This window comes from Neoarthrinium moseri, assembly GCF_022829205.1.
Source record: "Neoarthrinium moseri strain CBS 164.80 chromosome Unknown scaffold11_Wmoseri_CBS_16480, whole genome shotgun sequence".
In the NCBI taxonomy this organism is placed as follows: Eukaryota; Fungi; Ascomycota; class Sordariomycetes; order Amphisphaeriales; family Apiosporaceae; genus Neoarthrinium; species Neoarthrinium moseri.
In genome coordinates, this window is record NW_026055125.1 from 585,965 (window position 1) to 612,291 (window position 26,327).

At 54.2% G+C, this 26,327-nt stretch overlaps 7 protein-coding genes across 7 annotated transcripts; 3 read left to right on the plus strand and 4 right to left on the minus strand.

Annotated features, from left to right (window-relative positions):
- Positions 1-711: 711 nt before the first annotated feature.
- Positions 712-1,134, plus strand: JN550_004322 (uncharacterized protein; the record flags this gene model as incomplete). Its single annotated transcript, XM_049315825.1, has 1 exon — positions 712-1,134. One exon carries the CDS (start codon positions 712-714, stop codon positions 1,132-1,134), a length of 423 nt encoding a protein of 140 aa, XP_049173860.1.
- A 1,038-nt stretch (positions 1,135-2,172) lies between these two features.
- Positions 2,173-3,885, minus strand: JN550_004323 (uncharacterized protein; the record flags this gene model as incomplete). The annotated part of the gene is made up of 4 exons (XM_049315826.1): positions 2,173-2,306; positions 2,360-2,624; positions 2,693-3,252; positions 3,318-3,885. 4 exons carry the CDS (start codon positions 3,883-3,885, stop codon positions 2,173-2,175), a joined length of 1,527 nt encoding a protein of 508 aa, XP_049173861.1.
- Positions 3,886-6,463: 2,578 nt separating this feature from the next.
- JN550_004324 (uncharacterized protein) lies at positions 6,464-7,796 on the minus strand (the record flags this gene model as incomplete). The annotated part of the gene is made up of 5 exons (XM_049315827.1): positions 6,464-7,050; positions 7,106-7,244; positions 7,303-7,402; positions 7,456-7,583; positions 7,647-7,796. 5 exons carry the CDS (start codon positions 7,794-7,796, stop codon positions 6,464-6,466), a joined length of 1,104 nt encoding a protein of 367 aa, XP_049173862.1.
- Positions 7,797-10,599: 2,803 nt separating this feature from the next.
- On the minus strand, positions 10,600-16,251 carry JN550_004325 (uncharacterized protein; the record flags this gene model as incomplete). Its single annotated transcript, XM_049315828.1, has 2 exons — positions 10,600-11,522; positions 12,177-16,251. The coding sequence occupies 2 exons, from the start codon at positions 16,249-16,251 to the stop codon at positions 10,600-10,602; spliced, it is 4,998 nt and encodes a 1,665-aa protein (XP_049173863.1).
- A 752-nt stretch (positions 16,252-17,003) lies between these two features.
- On the plus strand, positions 17,004-18,901 carry JN550_004326 (uncharacterized protein; the record flags this gene model as incomplete). Its single annotated transcript, XM_049315829.1, has 2 exons — positions 17,004-17,402; positions 17,477-18,901. 2 exons carry the CDS (start codon positions 17,004-17,006, stop codon positions 18,899-18,901), a joined length of 1,824 nt encoding a protein of 607 aa, XP_049173864.1.
- A 1,219-nt stretch (positions 18,902-20,120) lies between these two features.
- JN550_004327 (uncharacterized protein) lies at positions 20,121-23,465 on the plus strand (the record flags this gene model as incomplete). Its single annotated transcript, XM_049315830.1, has 3 exons — positions 20,121-20,172; positions 20,249-20,408; positions 20,477-23,465. The coding sequence occupies 3 exons, from the start codon at positions 20,121-20,123 to the stop codon at positions 23,463-23,465; spliced, it is 3,201 nt and encodes a 1,066-aa protein (XP_049173865.1).
- A 613-nt stretch (positions 23,466-24,078) lies between these two features.
- On the minus strand, positions 24,079-25,720 carry JN550_004328 (uncharacterized protein; the record flags this gene model as incomplete). The annotated part of the gene is made up of 3 exons (XM_049315831.1): positions 24,079-24,858; positions 24,918-24,996; positions 25,053-25,720. 3 exons carry the CDS (start codon positions 25,718-25,720, stop codon positions 24,079-24,081), a joined length of 1,527 nt encoding a protein of 508 aa, XP_049173866.1.
- Positions 25,721-26,327: the final 607 nt, after the last annotated feature.

Here is a 26,327-nt window from a genome sequence, read left to right on the forward strand (position 1 = left end):
TGGGAAGCGACGCGAGGGAGAGCGTAGAGTCGGAGATTCATGTCATTTGGTTCGTGAGCGTCGCGTGAGTTTGAACCTGCGAGGACTAGTTGACGAGTTCAAGATCGATTGCGGGGGAGCGGATGCAGCTCGGCGCTACTTAGTCAGGCTAACAGGACCTTTCGACGTCAACAAAACCCACAGATACGTCGATGCAGCATAGCAGACCACAACACAACTCAACAAAGATAAGTAGATATGATTGTCTCAGTGACTTTAGCCATCAAGACATACATCTGGATTGGATTGGATTGGAAGCTTGTCCCGAAGATTCACCCAACTACGCAACACGAAGCGGTGGAGACCACCAACGGTCTCCTTCTCTGTCAATTATGCTACGGAATGCTATCTCGGTCTCCTGAGGAGAATAAAATAAAAAGTTGGTTTGGTGAAAAATGTGCGTCCGCGAGCAGGCCAGGTGGGAATAGTTCTGGTTCGGACCTTAGTCGATTGACCAGTCCCACCCGGCACACAAGCATTGACTTCTTGATCTTGGATTTCTAGATTGCTTCTCAAGCCAGGAAAAATCTCGCAAGTCCAGTCTTGTTCGTGAAGCAACCAACCCGTGGTAATGACAAAAGACCCTGCCGGTCGGAACCTGCAGGCACGAGACCAGTCTCAGAAGAGACACGCCCATGCACCAGAGTCCGTTTTCGAACACCCCGGGCCGAGATGGCCATGGCCTCCAAACGCCCTACTAAGGAGCACGCGACTGAACACCGCAGTGAGCAGACCGGACCGGTTTGGACGCCGGAGACCACTGTTCGCTACCGCGATACCCATATCCACAACCTGGCTGCCTCTAGGTCTCAACGTGGCTGCCCGCATTACGGAGGCATACAACCACCATCTAATCTCCAGTATGAAGGGACGCTGTGCGCCAGTACCACAAAGTGTACTGGAGTCGCGGATGTTTCCATGGTACGCTCGCCTGAGGCAGAGCTCTGGGACAACACAAGTCACCCTAACGAATACCTCTCCAAGGATCGGCGTCACGCGGGCTACCTCATGGAGTGCCATTCCTCGCTGGAGGGGGGAACTATTGGCGGAGTTGATCTCTGGTGGTTGGAATGGCGGAAACCTGCCAAATCCTGAATGCCAACATATATCCAAATGCCCACAAGTGCCCACAGGTGCCCACAGCTATTCTAATGAAATGTGATACGTCTTCGGTGAAGACATGGGCAGGTGTTGAGAGGAGACGTGTTGGGGAGATGAAGCGCGAAGAGCAAATGGGATGAAGAGGAGACGGGATGGAGAGTGGATGGGATGGAGAGGTGACGGGGTGAAGAAGGGATGCGATGGGCGAGGTGGCAGAGGCTTGGGAGATGAGGTGCTGATAGGTGGATGATGGGTGGATGATGGGTGGATGATGGGTGAGGTGAAGAGTGAAGCAAAAGTCTGCAAACGTGAAGGGGAGTGGATGGATGTTTTGTTTGATGGGGATGAATGTGAGAGAGCAGGATCCTGGTGGCAGAAGAATTAAATATGGTATTGAGCACCGAAGGTCCCCGGGGGCAACGGTGGTGAGGCCCGGCAGAAAATAGAACCGGCAGAAAAATAAAATCGGCAGAAAACAAGGCGGTAGAAATGAGTGACTGGCAAACAATATCGTTGCCTGAGAGAAAGGCGTGCGCCCGTTTGTAACGAGGGGGACCGAGTATCAGTGGGCCAAGGTGAGGGTGACCTGGTGGCCGCAAAGGTCGAAACTCGTCTTCGCCTCAGGGACAAACTGGATATGGGAGATCTGGACCCGGCCCGGATGTTAGTCTAACACGACGTATCGCTGTAAAGGCTCTGCAAAACTTCGTTCGAGGATAGCTGGCCACTGGTTGACCTCGACATGGTAGCATTATGCACATTTATGTAATTTTCACGGATTAGGACGGTTGTCCTTGTTGGAAACGAGCCAGAAGAGGTACCCTCACATTTTGAAATTTGGAGAATTAAGAGCAACGTGAAGCAGTTGGGTTATCTAATTCACATTCTCACGAGCCACCGACTTCCCGTTTGCAACGTCCATCCTAGGTTGCGCCTGAACTTGCTGCACAATTTCCCGCCAAATAAATATCATTGGAGTTATACCGATAAGAGAACGCCACCATCTGAGTCATCATCATGATCATCATTGAATCAAGCGGTCTGCTCCTTGAAAGGATATGGATGGTTTGGTGTGTCGTTGATGGAGGAGGCAAAAGAATTGCCGCTGGATGGTGTGGATTGAGAGGTGTTGTCTTGAACTGCTCTAGGTTCGCCATTCAGAACCCCTGAAATGTCGTTAGAATGTCTGCAAAGTGCTAGATGATGCGAAGGAGAATACCAAGGTCCAATCGTTGGAAAGATGTCTCCACATCGACGCTATTTTCAACTCGGGTACTAATGGACAAAGTTGACTGGGTCAATCCCGTGATGGAGTCGTGGTGTCGTTTGAGGGCATTGGCTTTGCTGCTGACTTGGTTGAATACCTCCTTGCGAATAACCTTCAACATGGCGTTGAGAATATCACGCTGTGTTGGGTAACCTTCATCAGCGGTGCCATCATGCAACACCGGTGGGCCCCAGTTGAGGTAGATATTTCGATGCGTCTGGGGAACGACGCATCCGGCGGGGTGATTTTCTATATAGAGACTACAACAGTAGCATGCAGGCTTACTACAGCCAATGTAGGGATCTCCTTCAGCGTATGCCAGACCTTGCTGGTAAAAGTGTTCCAGCACTTGAATCTCTGCATGAACACAAGGTTTGAATGTTTCACTGGCGTATTGTTCCTTGACGCGCGCTCGAGGATTTCGAACTTCTGATCCATTTCTGCCAAAGACTCCACATACTTGGCCAGCATATTCGCGTTGGTTGACGATAACATTCGATTCATTATGCCCTCAAGTGTGGTGTGAGCATCTGCTTCCGGGCGTGAGACGCTAATCAATGTTGGTACTTGACCAATTTGACACTCGTCAAAAAGATGCTGGAGAGTTGAGGCATCTACAATCACCTCATTGACAGCTCGTACGTGATGGGCCAAGCGACCAAAACGATGCCTCAGAGTTGCGAAATCAGCAGCAACGCGGCTCTGTGCAGGGGTCTCGTGAACATTCCGACTCCTTTTGTTGACTTGTACCATTTCTTCGTCGTTCCTGTGCCCATACGTCCACCGACAGAGTGTTATATTATCGCGTTCAACGAACATTTGTAGCCAGGTCACCAGGCCAAGTGCTGTACAAGTGTTCGAAGTCAACAAAGGCACTGTTTACCATCATTCCAGTTGATCTTAAACTTACATGCGGAATCTGTCTCTTTGGAGAGATGATCACTACAGACTGCGATGGCCCTGTAGAGTAGTTTGGCTTCTTTGATGATCCGCGTCTTGGCGAATGCGATACATGCCTCCGTGAATTCTTCTATGGCCTCTTCTCTCTTAATAGGCGTGGCATTGAAGAGGGCCTTGAGACTTTCAATTGCGTTGCTCATGAACTTCAGCGTTTTTGTAGTTGGTCTATTGGAGGCTATCCAGAACTTGAAGCAGTCATGACGCTCCTCTAGGCCAAGGGCTGTTGTAGTTGGACCTCCCTTGTCAAAATCACAGAGATATGCTAAGTTATCCAGAAGGCGCCGGCGACTAAACTCTGGTGATTTAGGATTATGCGGAATTGGAGTATGATCGCCTCTAGTAGCACCAAGAACGTGAAGTAAAATCAGGGGCTCAAAAAACCGCGCGATGAGTTTTGGATATTGACCAAGCCTAGGACGGCCAACCGTGCCTTGAGGAGCTCCTGCTGCCATTGAGGAGCTACCAGATGCTGCTGGGCTGCGAAAGCTCTTGGAGGATTTCTTGGAGGATCGATGCATCATGGATCTGGAGATGAGGTGCACAGATCATTCAATGGGAAACCTCTCATGTGGTACTGGGCAAAAAAGAGATTCCCGATGCTGGTTTCGTGGCCTGACCCACGGGCGGTGTTCTTCCGGTAACTTTTCGAGGGCAAATCCAGATTGGACACGTACAAAAAAGACCACTCAAACTTGGCCTATCAACACGCTGCAGCCGAGAAGTATCGTCGAAGTGGAATTACTACTAAGCCTTCGCCGTTCCGCTCATTGGTGCAGCCTGCATTGGGTGGCCTCAAGCAGGACACCAGTGACCCCTCAGCCTTGTGCCAAGCAGCTTTCGGTCAGAATCCTGCCGTTGATAGGTTGTACGTGAGGATTAGACAGAATAAGTCGGACGTGACTGTGATCGGAGGTCGTTTCTCGGTCAGATTTCAAGACGCGACTGTCTCTTACCGATGTTTCTGCTCTGCATCATCGCAAGCCGTATGTCAGGGAAAGATTGATTGGGAATGGAAAGAGTGCAGTCGCCATCCAATCACAACGTGGGGGGCCGCTTGCATTCGGATGTGCATTCGGATGTGCTTGAGGCCCATCAACCGTGATCCAGATTGGCGAACCACAACACAAGAAACTCGGATGCGGAATGCCCCAAATATTAATCCCAACTTGGCCCCACCGCCTCTCGAACATCTTATTCGACTTCTGCCCGAATGACGTTCTGCAGATATTCTGTAGATAGAACCCGACAGAACTCAGAAGATAGAAGGCAACTAATCAGCTACTGAGATGGGCAATTGTCTTGCATGTTAGGCGTACCGAGTTGATGACTAGCATTTACAGCCTAGCGTGGGTGCCGAGCTTCCTAGCGGTTCTTGATTTAAAGCACAGCAAATACATGTGACAAGCGTTTTTATCTCCTTGATCCTCTGCTACTTGGGACATTTTTTATGAATGCTGTCCTACACGCGGTACAGACCCAAGCACCCGAATCACCATTTGAATTTACTCTTACCTTGTTGAGAATCGACGGAATGGCAGCACACAGCAATAATCAGGAATATTATATTACCGATCATGATGAGGAGTATGACTACTTGTCTGCAGCATCGCCCGGTCCAATACAGGGGGATTATGCCTGGCTGCCAGAAGGCACCACAACCATGGATGATGTATACATCCACGAGCAATATGCTCCACATTCCAATCCACAAGAATTATATCATGAAGGAAGTGCGGGTTCGACTTTGTAGAGCGAAGCTGCTTCACCCTATCCTTATTACAACATGGATGTATCGACCACGACGTATCCAATCGAAAACCCTTACCACTTCACCACGAACAACATGGCGCAAACACAACCTACCGCTCAGGATTATGCAACAATTGATGGCATTTACGAATTGGCACAGGAACCGAAATGGGACAGGAATTTCCAAGAAGATGAACTCCCCGATATGGAAGAATACAGAAGTAACGATGGCAAATATTACTGTAATTGGTCGGATTGCTCGCAGAATTATCAGACCTTGAGTGCAACGGACATGAAGTAAGCATATGTCTTCAATTCGATTTCTTTTCTAACTTAGCCTAGAAAACACATGAAAAAACACTTCCGGCCTGTTTACTGCCCTGTTGAATCTTGCCCACACAAAGATGTCTTCCCACGGGATATGTATCGCCACATGCAAGTGAGCCATGGCAGGTGGGCTGAGAGGCAAGGCATCAAATTCAAGACCTTTATGTGCCCAAATTGCAACAGTGAATGGACGAGGACGGACAACCTGCAGAGACACATCAGAAATTGTCGTTAAGATCTTGCTACGAAATTTTCCCCGTTATTTCACCGTGGGCAGTATCACGTTCTGTTTTAGCACATGCTTTCCACCTCAACTACTTGGCTTGGTCTTATTGGTGCGCCCGGGGGGGGGGGGGAGGGAGGGGGGAGGGGGAACACTAGGTCAGATTGTTTTCCGACTTTAGGAAATTTTTTTTTCCAATACAGGCGCCACATCTATACAGATTTCTCCCTACTGACTGGTTGTTTATCGGTAAACCAAATGTGACTAAGGCTGCTTCAATTCCAGCATCCTACTCCCTTTGTGTGTGTGTGTGTGTGTGTGTCCGATTTTGCACGAAGAAACATGGAGCCAACAAGGGATGAGTATTCTACAAGACAGTGCTCGGAGCAAGGGTGTATTACTGGGGTGGATTATTGGGTGGAGTAGTGGGCCTCCCACATATTGGAAGCGCAGTGAAATGGATGTCGAAATCTGGTCTCAATATGCGAGCTTGTCTATGGTACGTATGACGTGACTGCTCGTCTACCGGACAGCCTCGTTACGGCAATAACACAAGTCGGGGACTTTTCATTCTCGGTTTCCTTTTGGGTTCCCTACCACTCGTAATATTCATCTACTGAAATGTTTAGTACCAGATACGCCATATGCCTCAGACTTTAACACAGACCTTGGCATTATTTGCCTCAACTGATGTTAGGAATCTCTTCCACCCTGAGGAAAGACTGCAATCGCCTCAGGAAACCACTGCTGGCCATTGCAGACGTTCATGGGCTTGATGGTTCTCCAGTAGATGTCGATCAAAAGTCGCTGTCGCTATCCGGCCTATCCTTACCCACTGTTTTGTCTCGGTTGACTTCGACGTTCATCTCAACCTTGATTCCTCGCGATGGAGGGTCGATTATTCTCTCTCGACTTCCAGTAAAGGCAAACGCGTTTGACGGACTGCTATACGCCTCCTCTCTGCCTTTCCACGAACGGTCGGGGAGGGGGATGCTCCCATGCGGTACCCCTGTTCTACCACTGCGACTCTCCTTCCTGCTACTGAACGACCCAACCCAGCTTCCTAGCCAAGTCCGTATGAGAGGGAATATCAATGGCACATTCGAGGTCACAACAGCCACGAAAGTTTCTCGTACCGCCCAGGCAGAACCATCCTGGGCTCCAGTGACATCATTGGCCAAGATCAACACGCAACGCAAAATACCTGCCATCATCACAAATATTCCGCCGGAGAACAAGACAATCAGTCCGAGCTTTTTCCACAGCTTGATGTTGGCCGACCACAACATAGGGACTGGGATCGTGAGCAAGTAGATATCGGTGGCTACGTTCAATGCCAAGGTAACAAAGACGTTGATCCTTGACGATGCCGGCTGACAGTTCACTGTGAGGTTGTGAGCATGAGTATGGTTCCATGGTACTGTGGGACAAAGACTCACGACCAGGGTTGGGATTTATTTGCCAATTCTTTTCCATCGGCGTACACCCAAACAAGATGCACAAGGTGACTACGAGCCATGTCACCGAGATGAGGCCAAACCCGATAAAAATTCGTCGGCGATACGTTCCTAAGCGTTCCTGACTTAGACTTAGTAGATGTAATGCCAAAGTCAGGTTCTCTGGGTAGAGGTCTTACCGTAAGACGCAGGAACATAGTGCAAAGTGCTGCCTTGATAATCCAGAGTAGCAAAACATACATGACCCACCCAGGGACCTGTGTCTTCGACCCACCAACCCTGCGCGATCAGTTAGATATAGACTGTATCATGTATGCTTTCTACTACAATACCTTTTTCTGTACTCATCACTATCTGGATCTAGGGTGGCGCGCTCGTCATCCGTCATGCCATTGTTCGCGAGGCCATCATACTGCGTGACGACATGCGATGCGAGCACGGACTCTGCAGTGTATACGCCCTATTGTACCTAGGTCAATACAAACTGCGCGGCGCGGGATGGGTCAAGGGGATAGAGAATTACCATTGCAACAATCATGAGATAGTCGTCTGCCTCCCATCGTCTAAAACCAACTGCTTGCCATCGGGCGTATGAACGTAGTAAAATGACCCCTAGGCCGAGGCCGAGAAGGATGAAAATTTCATTGATTGCAGATTGAGCGTCTGCACCCATGGTGTATCTTTGATTAGACCAAGAAGTTATAAACAAGATCAGGGTAACTTATATTGCCCACTTGAAATCCTGCTGCAAGAACCACACTTGGACCGGAGAGGGCTGTGCGGCACTCCTGATACTTATCCCCTTGACGGTCGGCACTCACGGAAGCCGCTAATGGCCCTTGATGCAAGCCAGCTGGTGATCATAGTGTCAAGCTTGTATCAAATCACTAGCAGGATGGTGAGAAGCCGTTTCCGGACGGGTTGTTCGTCGTCTCCATGAATGACCATCAAGAAGGAAACGTGGGTCAGGATAAACCGTGTTGCGAAATTGCCACGTGCGTGGCTTCAGCAGTCGGTTCAAATCCACTCAGTAACACTTGAATGCGATATGGACCAGTACGTCTTACTCTCAAGTCAACCAACATGTACTGCTGAGTGCGGGAGGGCCTTCTTGGGTGCAATGGTGTCCGGCCCAAAGGCCATGCTTATTTCCGGTTAATATTGAACTAGCATGGTCCCCATATTCCGTGATGCCATGTAGCTGCATTTTGACAAGGAGATCAACGGGATCTGTGCGTATATTGTTCGAACGAGGCGCTGATGGGATGGGCATGACTCGGCGCGACGTTGCAAAGGATCACCCAATCGTCTCAGTCTATTCCATTTTCTCCGTAGCGTTCCACTACTTGTAACGAAAACTAGGAACATTACTATAAGCCTCCTGACAGGTGTGAATCTAAGATGCACGCTAACCAGAAATGTCATCTGAATGAGAACTTGTCAAGGTGACAACTATATGCAACGACTCATGGCGCAGCCCTACGCGAAAAACTAGCACAGGCTTAGCGTGCCCGGCTTGCCGGTTCCGTATGACCCATTCCGCACGCGGTATGAGCACTGGTCTGCATTCGACCTCGTGCAAATTAGGCGACTACATGAGGAGGTGCCAGTCCATATTCTTGGAATGAAGATATGCCCTTTAGTGTGCATTAGCTACTGGCGAACTGTACATCAAAAGCCTCCAAACCCTAGGTAAATGTAGCTTATGTCAAGTTCAACATAGAGTTACAAATATTTCTGTGAATTGCAGTATCTATTAAGTTCGCTTAGACAAGCCGTCTCACCTCTATCAATAAGCCTATCAACCGTGTAGAGACAGCGATAGCAAGCGTGTAACCCACTTTCCTCTTACCAAACAATTACGCATGTTGCCGATAAAATACACGCAAATGACACTTGGTTCAATTGGTTTGAACGAACCACGTCAAGTGTTGTCCCCTGCCATGACTTTGATGATCTGCTTTTATTGAAGGGTCAAGGAATCTCACTGGTCTTGTTCTCTCTACGTCGATTGTGTACAACCCTTGCCAATGCTGCGTAGATATGAGACCGCTAGACGGAGTTGGGAAGTAGTTTACTCAACAATGCAGGCCTAATGCGGACGTACCTTGGGACGCAAACGAGATAGCTTCAGCTCAGGAAGGATTCCGCACCTCCAATAGAACTGTTGTGGGTATTCCTCATAGCTAAGATATGGGCTGTGCGAAGTATCTTCGTCTGATTCAACACACTGGCCTTTGAAATGCTATTAAGAACGTTGCTTGTTGTTGCAGCCCAGAGCCGTTCGCCCGGAGGAACGAGCCGTGGGTTCTCGATTCCGCGGACTCACTAGAAAGTGCTCCGGCAGGTCTAGAGCCTGCTCCAACAATACAGCATGGCCGAGTCTAAACACGCAGGGGATGGCACATCTAGTGTCACAGTCAGTCAAAGAAACCCGACTTTCTGTGAAGCTTACGACTTAATTGCGATTCTGCGCCAATCATGACGATCTTATACACTGCCTAGGTAGTGAACATCGTCATCCTATCGCGACGTTGGCAGCGTTACTCGAGTCAGTAATATCCCTGCATGGCACGCGTTAGCTCTGCCACTTGCAAGTCTGACACGCGGGCGTCAAATGATGAGCAGACAAGGATGCCAAGTTTAACATGCAAATACTCAATCTTTGTTCCTGAATCGTTTTGGGGAATCGCGAGCTACTAACAGCGACTAACTTGGACGCTGGGTGGACGAAGGTAGCGACATAGGCAGGTTGGCGGACCTTTGCTATCTGGATCTGCAGCTAAGACTTCCAGATCTACCAATAAGTCAAAGTGCAAGGTTCCTCATTCCCATGCCAGCTCCAAGAAGCCAACACCTATGGCCTCCATGGACTCGCAGGGGCAACGGAAATAGATCAACTAAAGCCAGCGAGCCGCCTCAGCTGATATCCGAGGCAATGAGTTCAAACAACCTCTCGGGAAGGGGGGTTATCTCCTGACTACCATGCAAGGTGCATCATCCAACTCCAGCCGAGGCATGGGCAGGGCTGAAACCGAGGGAAAAGACAGCGGGCCATACACTTGGGGGTAGATGTAAGACAGCGGGCCATACACTTGGGGGTAGATGTTAGACATGCACTATCATGTTTAGAGAAAGGGAGGTTAAAGGGCATGGCACAGGATAATCATATGCTCATTGGCCTTTCCTGACTACGTGATCGTTCGTCTAAGTCTGCTTCTATCACCGGATGCACTGGCCCTTGAGCTCTTAGAACCTTACTACATCATGCGCAAAATACGCCAATCAAAGAGCTATCCAAAACCATCACTCTGAGTTGATATCTCGGTGCTGTTCATGAAAATGGAGCTTCGGTGCCTAGAGGCGTGCTGACATCGCTGCTATCTGGCGTCCATCCTGGAAGCCTAGAACGCACCAACCCCTTTCTGAGGTGGCCCGGCCCAGAGCTGAAGGCGGCCACTTATCTGTCTGCACATCTAAGCGTCACTGGCTCGCCTGTCCAAAGCCTCTTCGATCACTGACACCTCTTCCATTGCCTTCTTCAAGGCCTCCTGAACGGCCTCCGCAGGAGCCTCGTACGGCCGCCGGGGGCGGAACTTGGGCTCTGGGTTCTCTATGCCGGCCTTGGGCGCCGTGAAGACGGCAGCCGCGTACTTGGTCACGGCAATGCCGGCCTTGATGGACTGCTCGGCGAGAGCCTGCTTGCCCTGCAGCGCCCGGGCCTCCTGAACCTTGCCCTCGTGCCAGAGGCGGTAGACCTCGGCGACGGTGCGGGGGAAGACGTTGCCGAAGGCGCAGATGCAGCCGGCGCTGCCGACGGCGAGCCCGCCCAGCAGGAAGTCGCTCTGGCCGCCGAAGGTGGCGAAGTCGGCGGGCGGCAGCTCGGCCGCGAGGCGCGTGATCTTGGCGACGGAGCCGCAGGTCAGCTTGACGCCGACGATGCGGCGCGGGTGGCGGCGGGCCAGGCGGGCGATCAGGGCGCTGTCGAGGTCGACGCCGTTGCAGACGCCCGGGAAGTTGTAGATGACGAGGGGCAGCGGCGAGCGCGCGGCCACGTCGTCGAAGAAGCGCTCCACCACGGCCGGCGTGCTGGCCTTGCCGAAGTACGCCGGCGGCAGGAGCAGGCCGTAGTCGGCACCGGCGGCCTTGGCGTCGGCGATGAACTCCAGCACCTGCGCCGTCGAGTGCCCGGACACGCCCGCCATGATGGGGAAGTCCGGGCCGACTGCCTTCCGGGCAAGCGAGAGCAGCTGTGCGCGCTCCTCGCGCGTCAGCAGGAAGGTCTCGGCGTTGGTGCCGAGAACCACGAGCCCGGCCAAGCCACTGCGCGACAGGTGCGCATAGTACTTTGACTGGTCCTCAGGCAGCAGTGCATCGCTTTCAGGGTCAAATAGGGTCACTGCTGGAACCCAGACCCCCGACGGTGGAACTGGAGGTGACATTGTGAAGCAGAAGGTGAAGGTGAAGTCTAGCCTTTTAAGAGGAGCAGGAGGTAACTTGTAGTAGTTTGAGGAAACACGTTGTGTCAATGTTTCCGCAATATAACAGAGATTGAGGGCTGCACGTCAAACAAAGAAACGCTACTGATAGAAATATTCCAATGGCTGAGACAAATGTATAAGCGTTATTTGGGTTACGATATATAGGGCGTATATGGGCGGATCGGAGGGGGCACCCGAAGTAGCGGGGTTATCCCCCGAACAGTGGAGTTACAGGAGCGCGATCCACAACTCCCGGTCTCGGCCGTCGTTATCACGGTTATCAACGGAAGGAAATCGAACAACGTAGACAACATATCTGCATACGGTCTGCACCCGGAATGTGCAAGTGATATTCACAGGGTTCAGTCACTACCGGGCTCTAAGCGGATCATGCCTCTTCCCCCCAAACCAGGTCCATGGGGTATGCCAACTCGATGCCGGCGCCTGCTCCGTATAGTCCACTTGATCGTTAGTCCTAACCACAGATTGTACAGGCTTTCTGAATCCCACTCTATCGTCACCTGTGGTTCGATCAATACTAGCATGCGAGCTGTCAGAAGGCCGTCCCTAACGCCGATCATCGGTAGCTCCAGCAAATTTGACGCTCTTTCGCCTCTCCCGATCAATTCTATCACCAAGTTTAGCCCCTTCTGGCCCGGAACCGAAGCTGCTTGATCGTCCAGGACTGGAGCTGAGAACGCTCAATATTCCACCTGGGGCACGCGATAGCCTGGCGGGATCTTCGGCAGAGCTGCTGTCACCGATGCCCGAATTCGCGAGAGCTTCCCGCACACCTTCCACCGCCTTGCTCTGCGATACTTCGACAATATCACTTCGGACACCACCTATCACAGCAGGCGCAGATCCGGCGTACACTTCTGTGTCGTATGCTCTGCTGCGAGGATCGCCCTGTTTCAAAACTGGAAATGAATTTCTTGTTTGTTCCCGAACTGCGCGCCCAAGTTCCTCAGTGCGAGCAGTGCTCGTTTCGTTACGCCACTTGCCGGGAAGACAAGCATGCCCGCAGCCATCGAGTGGGCAGCACCCATCGCTCAAGGTCTCAGGATAAGCCCCGTCTTGTATGGCTGGGGTGCCTGGTGTTGATGTCCCGCTGCTAGATCGAGGCATTGCCACAGGTGAATGCCAGCCTTGGAGACAGGCGGCGTGACCTCCATGTCCACAGCCCGGGCAGTACCACCAGGTTGAAAGAATTACATCATCCTGTGATGCTGCAAGGTGAGCAAGGCCTTTGGCCAACGGCATGGATGGAAGGGTAGCCTGAGTCGGATCTCGGTGCCGGCATATAGCACACGGCCCCATGCTGGCGTGGCAGCGTTCACATTTCCATATACCAGGTCCATCAGCTCTGGGATCGACTTCCCGTGGCTTGTGGCACTGTGGGCATGCAAAGCTCGCAGAGACCCGTTCCTGCGCCGGCAGGAAGATAGAGCCATAGTTATCACCCCAGACGTCCAACCCCTCGGGCCAGTCCCCGACGGCCAAGTTTCGAAGTAATGCAGCTTCGACAAAGAGTCTCTGACCCATAAGTCGACTATGATGATGTCGAAGGATAGCCGTAGCCTGATGGGAGTCGATGACCCCGTCTGGAACTAGAGGCTTCAAAAGAAGGATGATTGCTGAGGCATTCAAAGCTGAATGTTTGGCTTCGAAAGACAATGCTCTAGATAGAAGCTCGTACGGCTTGAAAGGTGGCAATTTGTGCTTATTCTCTGCATCGGTGGAGATCGGAAAGGGGTAAGGGGGATCTTCAGGCCATGGCATGAAGTCAGTCTCTGTGATCGTCGTAGAGGTGTGGTCTTCAGGCCTTTCGAGAGCTAAACGTTCGTTGGATGTCTTGCGAGGCGAAGCAGGCTGCTTGACCTTTAGCTGAACTGGTGACAGTTCCAGAGACTGTTGTGAAGGCTGCTGTGACAGATCGGGATAAACCTCTATGTCACCGCTATCCGCCGTCGTCTGCGATATCATAAACACTTCTCCACTCAAGCTACCTGAGTCCTCCCTTTTCAAGGCCTTTGGTAAGTGATGTTGTGCTTCGGGTGATTCTTGGAGTTGCTTCCCACGGATGCGGCTCTGGTACTCCTCCACGGACGACTGAGTGGAACTGAGAGTCTCATCGGACTGGTTGATAACATGACGTAAACTACTGCTGAACGATCCCATTTCAGCTGTCTGCCGACTACCATCGGATATTGAGAACATCTGCGCAAAACTCTCATCCGAATCATGCCTCCCTAGTGTAATTTTTTTGCTGTTGGGAGTTTTAGGGCCGATATAGTCCAGTGAAAGCGGCTCTTTCTTCTTTGGCACGTCTATAGCTTGGGGGATGGTGTCTACCGATTCGAGATCATAGAAATCATAGCCCTCCGTGCTAGATACTTGACTCTCCTGGCTGGCGACAGAAAGCGGAGTAGAATCCAGTCTCTGCCGTAAACTTGGTCGTTCCACTTCACTCTGGAAAGCAGGCGGCAACGTGAAGCTATTGATCTCTTGGACAGGCGTGAGCGCCTTGCCAGGGAAAAATTGGTCATGTTCGGACCCATCTTCCCGCACTGGACGAGCTAGCGGTGTAGGCACATTCGACTCGCTGTCAGCTTCTGTAAGAGAAAGGAGGGACTGCCCTAGGTTGTGGTTGTTATCTGTCGTGGCGACCGAAGACGGCTTTCGCGGTGTCTCCTCGCCTCCTGCTCGGTCTCGATGCTGGATTGCTCTTTCTAGACTCAAAAGGCTCGTCCTTGATTCAGACCGGTGCTTGAGGCTGGGAGACCTGGGGGTTTTGCGTCGCATGGTACGAAATTCTAAATGATACTGTGCCCGTCTCGTCAGAAGGAGGTCGAACGCATATGCCAGGACTCGCCAGGTCTGAGCCAATCTAATTTGGCTGACATTCTCTGCTGCGCGCGCATAGTGTTCCAGTATGCCAGAAACCCGCTGGTTGAGTGGTGGCCCGCCTGGAAGGAATGGCAAATTTCTCTGAAGAGTCTCCAAGTAATGAATTGAAAGATATTGGTAAACACTCGGCTTAGCGGTTGCAGGAGCGCGGCCGATAGCCATCACCTGCTGAGGTCTAAAAGTCCCAGTAAGATTTATGGATTGCTCCAGTGGTATAACGGGTTCCTCACTCCCAGACCCAGACGGGGGCGTACTACTGAGAGCAGGGCGACTACTAGTGCCGCGCTTCTTGCTGCCGCGTCGCCTGGGGCCCAGAAAACTCCCAACCACGTCCTCCTCCGAGTCGCTGCGGCTGATGCTAAGCATCTGTGTGCTTGGACTTGAGCTATACGAGGGTGTTGGCAGAGAGTCCTGGGTGACTGCGGAGGGCCGCGACCTTTCTGGATGTACTCGTTCTTCGAGGAACATCAGCACGTCCCCACGGGGCGAGAAGTCGAGGCTTGACAGCGGCTGGCGATCGATGACCTTGGAAGCATATGCGACATCACACTGGGTGAAAAGCCCATCGCTACCCGCGGTCCAGAGCAGGTCCTGGCCGTGCCACAGTAATGAACTTGGAGAGGCATCGAACCGATCGATTTCCTTGAACGGCATCGTTGGCCGGCCAAAGTCCCAGATATGGACGGCGTTGATGCCATATCTGTTGTGCGCGCTACCAGATTCGTAGGAGACAGCAATCTGTGCTGCTCTCCTCCCTTGGGCTGTAGCAGACCACAGGGCCGGGCGCCAAGATACGACAGCCACCGGGGCGGGTGATGAGATGGTCCACTTTGGCTTCTGTTTCTTGTCCGCAGTCTTGGACATGTCCCACACATGACACTTCCCGTCCATGCCGGCGCTGATCAGGTGCTCGCCATCGGGATGCCAGGAGATGGAGGAGGTGCCCCGCGTAGGGTCGTGGGCGTTGATCCTCAGCAGGGGTTGGTTTGCCTTTCGTATATCCCATTTCAAGACGGCGCCCGACTCGGTTGCGCATGCGAAGACCATGCCGTCCTTGGGCGACCACTTGACGTCGCGGATGCCCTCGGCATTGCATTTGAAGGCTTGGAAGGTGCGGAAGGTGGCTTGGCCGCTCCTATTGGTGACAGGAGCCTTGACGTCGAAGCATCGCACTATGCCGTCCTGGCTGCCCGAGAGCAACCAGGTGCTCCGGTGGGGGTTGATATCCAACTTGTTCACCTGGCGCGAATCCTCGCGGATCTGGATGAACTCCAGCCCCGATCCTCCCGGGGTGGCAGAGCCCAGCCGACTGATGTTGTAGGTGAATATCCGGCCATTGGCGCACGCGGTGAAGAGGGTGGGCTCGCCGCTCGGGCTAGAAGCCCATTTGACGTCCTTGATGGACAGCTGATCGGATATGGTCGTTGACGTGCCGGGCTTTGTGTTCGGCTGCGACGTGATGACAGCGCGTACGTCGACACCGGCTTTGATGTTGGACCCATCGATCTGCACCGTCCTCAGCACGTGGCGGCCGCCGAGGACGGCAAAGTGGCCGTCGGCGGACTTGTCCAAGCACGCGACGGGCCCGCCCGCGGCGTAGACGGCGTCCTGGGAGGCATTGGGTCGGTAGGACAGCGGAACGGGCGAGCTGGTCGGACCGAGAGCGCCGTCGTTGGAAGTCGATTCGGTGGCCGGCCGGCCCAGCAAGCGGCGCATGATCTTGCCCTGATTATACATGTCGGAGTCGCGTGGCCTTCAGAGCCAGATAGGTGGACAACTTCATGGTTCCAATAGGACAGACGAGGCGGGCGAACGAGTAACACGTGCGCCAGTGAAAGCGACAACAGATATTGGATCCAGCGCACCCAGTTGTTCGAGTCTGCTTCGCGTGTATGAATCGGCGCAAATGGCTCCCGTCTCGGTCTCGGAGCTCGACAGTGGGTGCAGGCGAGTCCAGGCCGGGGGTTGCTGGGGCTCTGGGCCTACCTCAATTGACTAAGCTACCTAGGTAGGCTGTGGTCTCTGTGTCTGTGTTCCATCCCGGCGCTGCGCTGGACTAGGAGCCCGCGAACTGGGGACTTTCGGCCCCCTAGCTCCCCCGCCATTCTGCCGCTGACGGCCGCCCTTGGCCTTGGGGAGAGCTGGAGTGAGGGAGCTTCCCCCGAGCTTGGGCTAGTTACTGCAGCCCCCATCTTGTGATGACGTCCCAGTGCAGCCAGCCACTGGATCTCATATGCACGTCGTGCGGAAGAGAGAGAGAGAGAGAGAGACGCCCACCTACCCCCGGCGCGGCATAGGACACTCACTCACTTGCAGTCGCGACGACTCGACCTCGACCCCAACCCCACTGGAATACGGCGGGCCATTGATCGCTTGAGCCTTGGTCTCCCGCTCGTATCTCTTGTCCCCGAGACACGTTGTCGCGTCGCTGATGTGAGATACGCCGCCGCGTCCGCTGCAACCCGCGGCACGTCGCGCTCCGCCAAGTCATGTCCATGTCGATCGGGACCGAGTCCACGCGCCCGCTGCTGCTGCCTCAGAACCGGAGGATACGGCACCTCCAGGGTGTCTATCTGCGCAACCTCAGCTTTGTGCGCCCGCGAGGGAAAGCAGCCGACGACCTGGGTCTGGGGAAGGGGTCGCCAAACAAGCTGCAGTCCCTGAAGAACATTCCGCAGCTCCACCATGCCGCCTCCTCCGAATCGCTCCGGGAGCGGCCTGCCAAAGCCCGCCGACGAAGCACGAATCTTGCGAACAAGAGCCCCATCACGCGGCAGAAGCACCTGGAGCTGGCTGTTGAGGGGAGGGCGGCCCAGGTCTTCTTCTCCCTGCACGTTGGTGGCGCCGACGACCCCGTCTATATCAGCGAGGTTGCAGAACGGTCAACGGTACGAACACTTCCAGACCCCTATCATGCATGCGCGGGCCGGGACAACAGCTAAGCCAGCATTTGCCTCTACAGAACTTCAATTTCCGCTTCTTTGACCTGTCTCAGTCCAGCCCCGGCATCGCCCGCTCCCCGGAGCTCACCATCAATATCTGGGCAAAGCGACATGGAGACTGGATACATCTGATTGAACAAATCCTCGACTTGCGTCTCATGAACTTCATTGGCACCTTGCGCAACCAGCATTTCCCACCCAACTGCCTGGTTTTCCACCTCGTCGATGGCATCTATTCCCTCGAGCTCCCCGCCAAGGTCCCCGAGCCAAAGCAGGGGGCGGCATTCCCGACGTCGTCCTACAACGCGCTCATGAAGCTGTCCAATCTCGACGCTTCCATCCAGGACGCCCTGGCCACACGCGATACGATCACAGCCCAGATCAATGAGATTTTAGATCGCACCCCGCCCGATCCGGTCCCTGCGGCGAAGGACAAGGTGCAGCTGGCGAACAAGTACCTGGCAGCCGAGCAGCGCTCCCTCAAAGCCGTGCAAGCTCGCCGTGACCAACTCAAGCAGTCCATCGCTGCGCGCCGTGCTGCCATGGCAAAAGGCCAGGAGACACAAAGTCAAGCCGCCGAAGACGTGAAGCACGCCGCCGAGAAGCTCCCTGTCTCCCGTGCCTCGCTTGACGGTACGCGGGACAACATCCGCGGCCAACGCCGGCGGATATGCGAGGAGCTCAGCCAAATTTTCCCCATCACGCCGGCGGGGTCGGGCGCGCCGTTGGCATTTCAGATCTGCGGTGTCAGCTTGCCAAATACAGACTACGACCCAGCCTCCAACAAGGCGGCCGAGGACTCGCTGTCTGCGGCGTTGGGTTACGTGGCACAGCTGACCAACGAACTTCAGTACTATCTAGGCGTTGCGCTTCCCTACCCAATCACGCCTTACGGGTCGCGCAGTAGCGTCCGGGACGACATCTCTCAGATCCCCGACGCCCAGCGGTCTTTCCCGCTCTTCCTTCACGGAGGTGCTACGGCGCAGTACCGATTCGACTACGGGTGGTTCTTGCTCAACAAGGACATTGAGACGCTGTGTGCGAGCGCTGGCCTAAAGGTTGTCGACATACGGCACACGCTACCCAATCTCAAATACCTCCTCTATGTCTGCAGCGCCGGCAGTGATGAGCTCCCAGAGCGGAAACGCGGTGGCATAAGGGGCCTGTGGGCCGGGAAGCTGAAGGGCAAGGCGGGCACGTCACTGGACGACGGCGCCAGCAGTGCTGGCGGAAGCCGCCGAGGCAGTGCGGAGAGCGAGATGTCTAGCAACCAGAGGGATGAGCTTCGAAAGTCCATCGGGGCCAATGGCAACGGCAGCAGTGAGGGTCAGTTCCTACCAGGCACCACTGCTGCACGCGGCCCAAGCCCTGCGCGTCTGCCGTTTGATGAAGCTACCAAGTTCACATTGCGGACGAAGGGGTTGAGGGAAAACGCCGTCAAGTAAGATTTTCTCTGCAGTGGCTGAGACAGGGCCGCCGCATAAATGTATATAAAGCAGGTCCAGGTGTAAGAGACGCCCTACCGAGATACCCCATAATAATTCCGGTACCACGGACGAGAACAGTAAGAGATGAAATGAGGCACATGCAGGTCATACATAGTTACTACGGTACCACCCAGAAATCCACAAATGGCTACCTCATTTAGGTGTTTAAGTAACGACGACTACCTACTCCATACAGAATGAGGCCGACACAGGACAGCGCAATGTCATGAATCAAGCCAGTCGGCCGGGGCCCAAGCTCGCGCAGATAGCTATTTACAGTACAGTACAACCGTGAATGAGATTTTCTTCTGCCAGTTCTCCTAGAGCTGAAGACACTGTATGGAGCAAAGCAGCCGTTGGACTGTTTGACTCACAACAGCGTCCCTGCAAGATGGAGACCTTCATCAGATGAATGGCCACGGCTGGCACCAGTAAACAGGGCTGAGAAGCTGGAGAAAGGCTTCTGGACGTAACCCGCAAGACAGGGTCCAAGTCGAGGCGGCGAATCACCTCGAGCGGCCGTGTTTTGGGTGCTGCAGAGAGCTGCCCCCGCTGGGCCCCACCCCCTTTAAGCTTGGGCACCTGGGCAGGCTAGGCCTGCTGGGTTGTAGCTCACTGTGCCTGGCTAGCCTGGCTAGCAGCTGATTTAGCGGGTGAGCTGGTTGGCTAGCTCCCGCCGTTGCCTGGGAGACGCCGGCAAACCCACCAGCAGACGACCCCTGCCGCCCCCCCAAGCCCGGACCCAAACATTCTCTTCGGCCCATGACAACGACCTGAACGCGCACGGCAGACCAGACGCCAGTCCACTTTACGCTTGCTTCTGCATGGGAAACAACATCTGCTTCTCGGCAGCCCTCTTCTACTTGTACTTCTTCTCGCTCTCTCATTTATTTTGCACATATTCGACCACCCAGCTATTCTTCCGAGCAGCCCACCACAGCGCTGCTCCGTCACCGTCGAGACAGGTTTGTTTACTCGACGTGATTGAGGACCTGTCTGTCTAGAACAGCCAACCCGGCCTTTTCGACCCCCCGACTACCGGAACGAGGTCGCAGACGCCGCAAACTTAGAGAACAGAAACCCGAGCGACAGGAAACTCGGGTCTCCGGCCGAGAACACGCGGGGGATTACTCCAGGACAGCCAGATATCTTACAAGACCGACCAACGCTGGCCAACATGGCAATAGCAGCAGCAGCGGACCCTGGTGCATCCTCCATCACAGTCGCAGGTATGTCCAACAAGCACACGCCCAACAAGAGCCATCGGGCCAGACGAAAAGCTGACGTGATGCCTCCCCTCTCCAGTGCGAGTGCGGCCCTTCACAATCCGAGAAGCTGCACAGCTGCAGCGGGTCGACGATGGCACATTGTTCCTGGGCGACGGCTCACTGGCGGCCGCCCCGGCGCCCAAATTAAAACAGAGCGGTCTCAGGTCGATAATAAAGGTGGTGGACCACAGATGTCTGTACGTCGATACTCAACCCCCACAGCATCATTCTTGTTGTCTGCTTACTGACCGTTGCCAACCCACAGAGTCTTCGATCCGCCCGAGGACAATCCAGTCCAGAAGTTCTCGAGATCCGTCGTCCCCAACGGCAAGAAGGTCAAGGACCAGGTCTTTGCCTTCGACCGCATATTCGACGAAAACGTCTCCCAGGCAGAGGTATACGAAGGCACCACCAAGAATCTGCTGGATAGTGTCCTGGATGGCTACAATGCCACCGTCTTCGCCTACGGTGCCACCGGATGCGGCAAGACACACACCATCACCGGCACCTCCCAGATGCCCGGCATCATCTTTCTTACCATGCAGGAACTGTTTGAGAAGATTGCCGACCGCAGCGACGAGAAGCACACCGAGGTCTCGCTCTCCTACCTCGAGATCTACAACGAGACCATCAGAGACCTGCTGGTGCCCGGCGGCAGCAAGCAGGGATTGATGCTGCGCGAGGACTCCAACCAGGGCGTGAGTGTCGCCGGCCTCACCAGCTACCACCCCAAGGATGTCCAGGAGGTCATGGACATGATTGTGCGCGGCAACGAGTACCGCACCGTATCGCCCACAGAGGCCAACGCCACCTCCTCAAGATCGCACGCCGTGCTCCAGATCAACGTCGCCCAGAAGGACCGGAACGCTGCCGTCAACGAGCCGCACACCATGGCCACCCTCAGCATCATTGATCTTGCTGGTAGCGAGCGCGCCAGTGCCACCAAAAACCGGGGAGACCGTCTGCTCGAGGGTGCCAACATCAACAAGTCGCTTCTTGCCCTCGGCAGCTGCATCAACGCCCTCTGCGACCCTCGCAAGAAGAACCACGTGCCCTACCGAAACAGCAAACTGACCCGCCTGCTGAAATTTTCGCTGGGCGGCAACTGCAAGACGGTCATGATCGTCTGTGTCAGCCCCTCCAGCGCCCATTTCGACGAGACCCAGAATACACTACGGTATGCCAACCGCGCCAAGAACATCCAGACAAAGGTTACCAGAAATGTCTTCAACGTCAACCGTCACGTCAAGGACTTCTTGGTCAAGATCGACGAGCAGATGGCTCTCATCAACGAGCTCAAGGCGCAGCAAAAGGATGCAGAGCGTATTTTCTTCGCCAAGTTCCAGAAGCAGCTAGAGAAGAGAGACGTTTCCGCTCGCGAGGGAGTTCAAAGAATTCGTGCAGCCTACGAGAACTCGGCCCCTGAGCGACAGGATAAGGTTTCGCATATGAAGAAACAGCGAGCAATCGAGCGACGTATTAGCCTGCTGTCCTCCTGGATCTCATCTTTTGACACTGTCTGCGATGCCAGGGACGATGAGGATTGCATGCCTTCCAATCTGGCCGCAATGCGCAAGACTGCGCAAGGTATACTTCTGGAACTCGAGAATAGCCGCTACCACATCCACCAGAAGCTCGAGAAGACCAACTGGGAGCGTGCTATCGACTCAGCTCTCCAGCATAGCATCAGCCAGCTTCCCCTCGGGGAGGAGTGCGCCGACACTGGGGAGGTGGCATCGCTTACCCGAGAGGCCGAGCTTCTCAAGTCCAACTTCGCGAGAGAGGCTTATAGGGAGGTGTTGGAGCAGGACAAGGCTGGGGACGCTGCTATGATGCAGGTCCTGTTAACAGCACAATTCGAGATTATGGCTTCTTTGTCGGAGACACTGAACATGAGCCAGGAAGAAGCTGTGGCTCATGCCAAAAAGATCATCAACCGTCTTCTAGACACTAGCTTCGCGGCTGCATCGTCCATCGTAAAGCCCGAGGGTGGCAACCTACCGGTAGAGAAGTTCGCACCCTCTAAGCGCGGAACGCCAAAGCGAAAGAAGACCGCCAACGTATTGATCGATGGTGTCAAGCCCATTCCGAACCCGGCCTTAGCTGTGGTTGCGGCTGAGGAGCCTCAAATTTTCATGTCGCCAGCGAAGGGGTCGCCTAGAAGGCGCAAAGCTCTCAACACCAGAAAGGCCATATCCTTCACTCCGGTGAAGAAGAAGTCTCCGTCCAAGAGGGTGGTCCGATGGCGAGATGATGACGGTGAATCGGGAACATTGGCCGACTTTGAAAAGACGCCTAAAAAGTTCCAAGCGACGCTGGAACAGTCTTCGCCAGAGAAGGCCATCGAAGTCGCTCCCGTTGCATCGTATCTTAACAATGACTCCGCCGAGGAGTCGAGCCCGTCTCTTGTGATGCCGGAGACGACTTCATTGCCACTCTCGAAGCCCAACCGGTTCCAAACCGGTTTCCTGTCAAAGTCGCGCCCGTCTATTGGCGGCGTCCCCAATGGCTCGCCAGTAGCCCCCAGCTTGTCTTTGAACCTGGCATCTTCTGACGGCGACCGAGCCAGTCCGCTGCGCAATCTCGATCTATCGCGAGCTGCTAATGTCAGATCCTCGCCTATTGGGCGCAGCGCATCTGTCAGTCCGCAGCCTCCCAGAGCATCAGGCCTCCCTCAGGCACTCTCCATCCATAGTCGACAAGCACTCAGCCCCTCGAGGGATGAGAACCATCCGCCTTCCACCTCGAACTCAGACTCTGAGACTAACAGCCTCATCGATACCTCAAAACTGCGCTCTGCCCTTCACGCGACCAAACGCCGCGACAGATTGTCATCCGGAAGCGCCATATCCAGCAACGCTAGGCGTGTGAGCTCCCTGGGCTCCTACAGTGGCATTCCCGCATCGCGCGGCCTCGACGGCAGTCACAAACCCTCTAACTCCTATTCGGGCCCGCTCGCCAGCAGCACCAATGGGATCAGCCGCCTACGACGTGGCAGCGCCGAGCGGCGGAGGAGCCCGCCCATGAGCTGTTCGCCGCCCGATCTCGCTGGCATCCGAGCCTTCACTCCCGGGCAGGCGCGCCGCATGGGTATGGGGGGCAGCATGAGAGTCATGGGTAGCCCGAGCGACCGTGGACGGGACAGAGAGCGCAACGGGGGTGTCGAGAGCAAGAATCGTAGAATCACTATTGGTGGCTCTGGGCTCATGGCCGGGTCGGCACGAAAGGAGAGGGGAGGTGTGGTTTGGCGTTAAGGCAACGCTCGTCGTGTTGTATATTTCCCTTCATTGACGAGGGGAGGGAGTTTGGATTGTGGAAGACCCCGAGGGTGTCTTCCCCCTGAGGTCGGGGTGCGTTCTTCTCGGTTTGGGATGCATAAAGACTTTGTCTCCATCATTGGTTCAGATTGACTGGCGGTGTTTGGGCGTTTGAGAGGTTTATTGTATTATTCTTGTACTTCCTATTTTCTACTGCTACGGTCCACTCTGCCCCCCTTTTGCTCAAGGGGCCGATCGTATAGGGGCAGTGCGTTACGACAATGCATGATATACTTGTTCAAACCTAGGTTTTCGTGTCCTCATAATACGTGAAGGGAGAAAAAGAAAAGACGACGTAAAAAAAAAAGATCTGACAAGATTCCCAGCGTCAACAATGCCGTTAAAACAAAGGCCCCCGCGAGAGTCGTAATAGAATTGACTGAAGAACCTCGCTCTTATCATGTCGCCACAATGTATGATTTGTACCATCACTGTGCAGCCCCAGATATGGAATTAGCAACACATGTCCCTTACCAGACCAAAGTAATCCCACCTGTCCAACGCTTTCTCATACTCCCATACCAAAGTGCCATTCCCAGCCGTAGGGTGGTCACTGCAGCTGCGCGCGCTGCGCAACTGGGCTCCTCGGCGTGTTCACCGACGAGCGCCTTTTGGCGCGGCCGAGTCCGCCGCCGTTTGATGCGGTCGCTTGCGCGCTGGCGGCCTCGTCCTTGGCCATCAGGACGGCAGGCTGGTTCGACCACAGGACGCAGCCCCCGTGCAGGACCTGCACGGCGCCCTCGGAGACGGCGACGATCCGCGGGAAGAGATGCGCGCAGATGGACCGGTGCTCGTAGTTCGGCTCCGATATCGAGCCGTACACGTCCTTGTACCACCCCACCTCGGCGTCCTCCCTGCTCGCCTGCTTCGCCACGACGACGTCTCGAGCAAGCTGCGCGCGGCTGGACCACATCTCGACGGCCTCCCGGAAGAGGCCGATGAGCTCGCTCTGCAGGTCGTCCAACCTCGAGTTGGGCACCAGCTGGCCCAGGACGCTGTACGCCTCGCTGGTTGCGCGTTCGGCCACTTCCTCGCAGACCTTGGTGTCATCGAGCAGCTGGAGCAGCTGGCAGCGGTATATGTCCTGCCGCTCCTTTTCCAGGTCGAACAGCTCTAGGAGCCGCTCGGCAGCCTCAATTATGGGGCCCGCTTGGCCCACGTCGCTGGGCACATAACACAGCCGGAATACATGTTTTTGAAGCGTGTTCGCGATAACGGCGCCAGCGGCCGCACAGCGCATTAGTTTTCCTTCCTTGGAGGTAGATACTGAGAGTGGTATAACTGTACCGCCCTTCAACCCGTTCTCCGATTCAATGACAGCCTTGAGGTTCTACCCGGTGTTGGAGGATTAGTATACAGAAGATACAAGACTATGAGGAGGTTACCTACTTTGGGCACATAGTCACTTGAGAAGAAATCCAATGTCAACTGCTGGCATTTTCCTGATAGATCCTCCAATATCGAACGCCTTCGGCAAGGTCAGTACTGCACAGACATTGTCCTGGTCAAATGCGGCACACTCACAGGTAAGTCACGCTCGCCTTGTCGAGGCTTCTCAGAAAGCCCAGTCCCAGATTATCTTCGGCCTGCTTGAGAAGAGTGTCCAATTTGTCCCGTTGGGCTTCGCGTGTCTGTAGGGTGCCCCTTAGAAGCGTGTGTTCGTTTTGCAGATCACGGATTGTGCGCTCATGCTCCGCGTTCAAGTTGTTCGCATTCGCACACTTGGCTTCCAGTTGTTTTACCCTGCTCTGTAGCTTCTGATTCTCGGATTTTGCCGATTGACGGTCGGTCTTCAGCTTGGCGATCTCCTCGTTACATTTCTCCACGATGCCATCGTTCTGCTTCCAAGCTTGGTAGTGCTCTCCGAAGGAGTGAGTCAGGACTGCTCGTTCCTTCTTGGCATTGGCTTTCTCGTTTGTCAAATCTTGGTTCATCTTGGTGTGCTCCCTCTTCAACTGTTCATGCTCTTTCAGCAAATCATCATACTGTTTTTGGAGCCTCCCTCTCGCTTCCACTATCTCAGCGTACTCTTTGAATTGCTCGGTGTCAGTAGTAATGGATTTGGTCAAGTTGAGCCAGTTCATGAACTTCGAAGGCTCCTTTGCAGGTTTGGCAGCGCCATTGACATTCGACTTTGCCTTGGATTCCGCCATCTTCGATAGCATGCGTTCCTTAAAGGATCTCAATCCCATGATGTGACCGGGTTATGATAGAGAAAATGCTTTCCGGCTTTCTTATACTTCTTTCGCCGTAGCATCGCTTCAGCATGCTTGGCTGGCGAAGCCTGGTGGGCCTCTTGCATGACGCGAAAGCCTCAACTTTGGCCAGTTGTGCTGCAGCTCCAGGTCTGCAGCCGGGTCCTCTTCCGCGTGGTTGCCTTGTGAAAAGTCCCCCTGATTGGATTCATGTCAATGTCCCTGGTCTGTTCTGATGCCAGAATCTGTGGTGGGCAGCACAATGTCTGCATTACGGCGTGCTTCGTACCTATCAGGGCCCTTTGATCAGGAGATAAGACAGATATACCATGCATTCACTCTCGCTCGATCAATCACACAGCACGTCCAAGGGCGTCTCAGAGTCTTGCCCTTGATGCACCAAGCTCTATCCGCAGACGTGACGCTCGCAGAACCTGCTGCGTGGCGGGGCACGAACTGCCAATAGCATTGTCACGGCATAATGGCATTCCCCATCGGCCAATCGCTCGAGATCACGGTTCTGCATCAATCTACGGACCGCTGCCACTGTTGCAGCGTCGCTTGTCCGCGCTCCACATAGCCCGGCCCGAGAGATCAAGGGGAC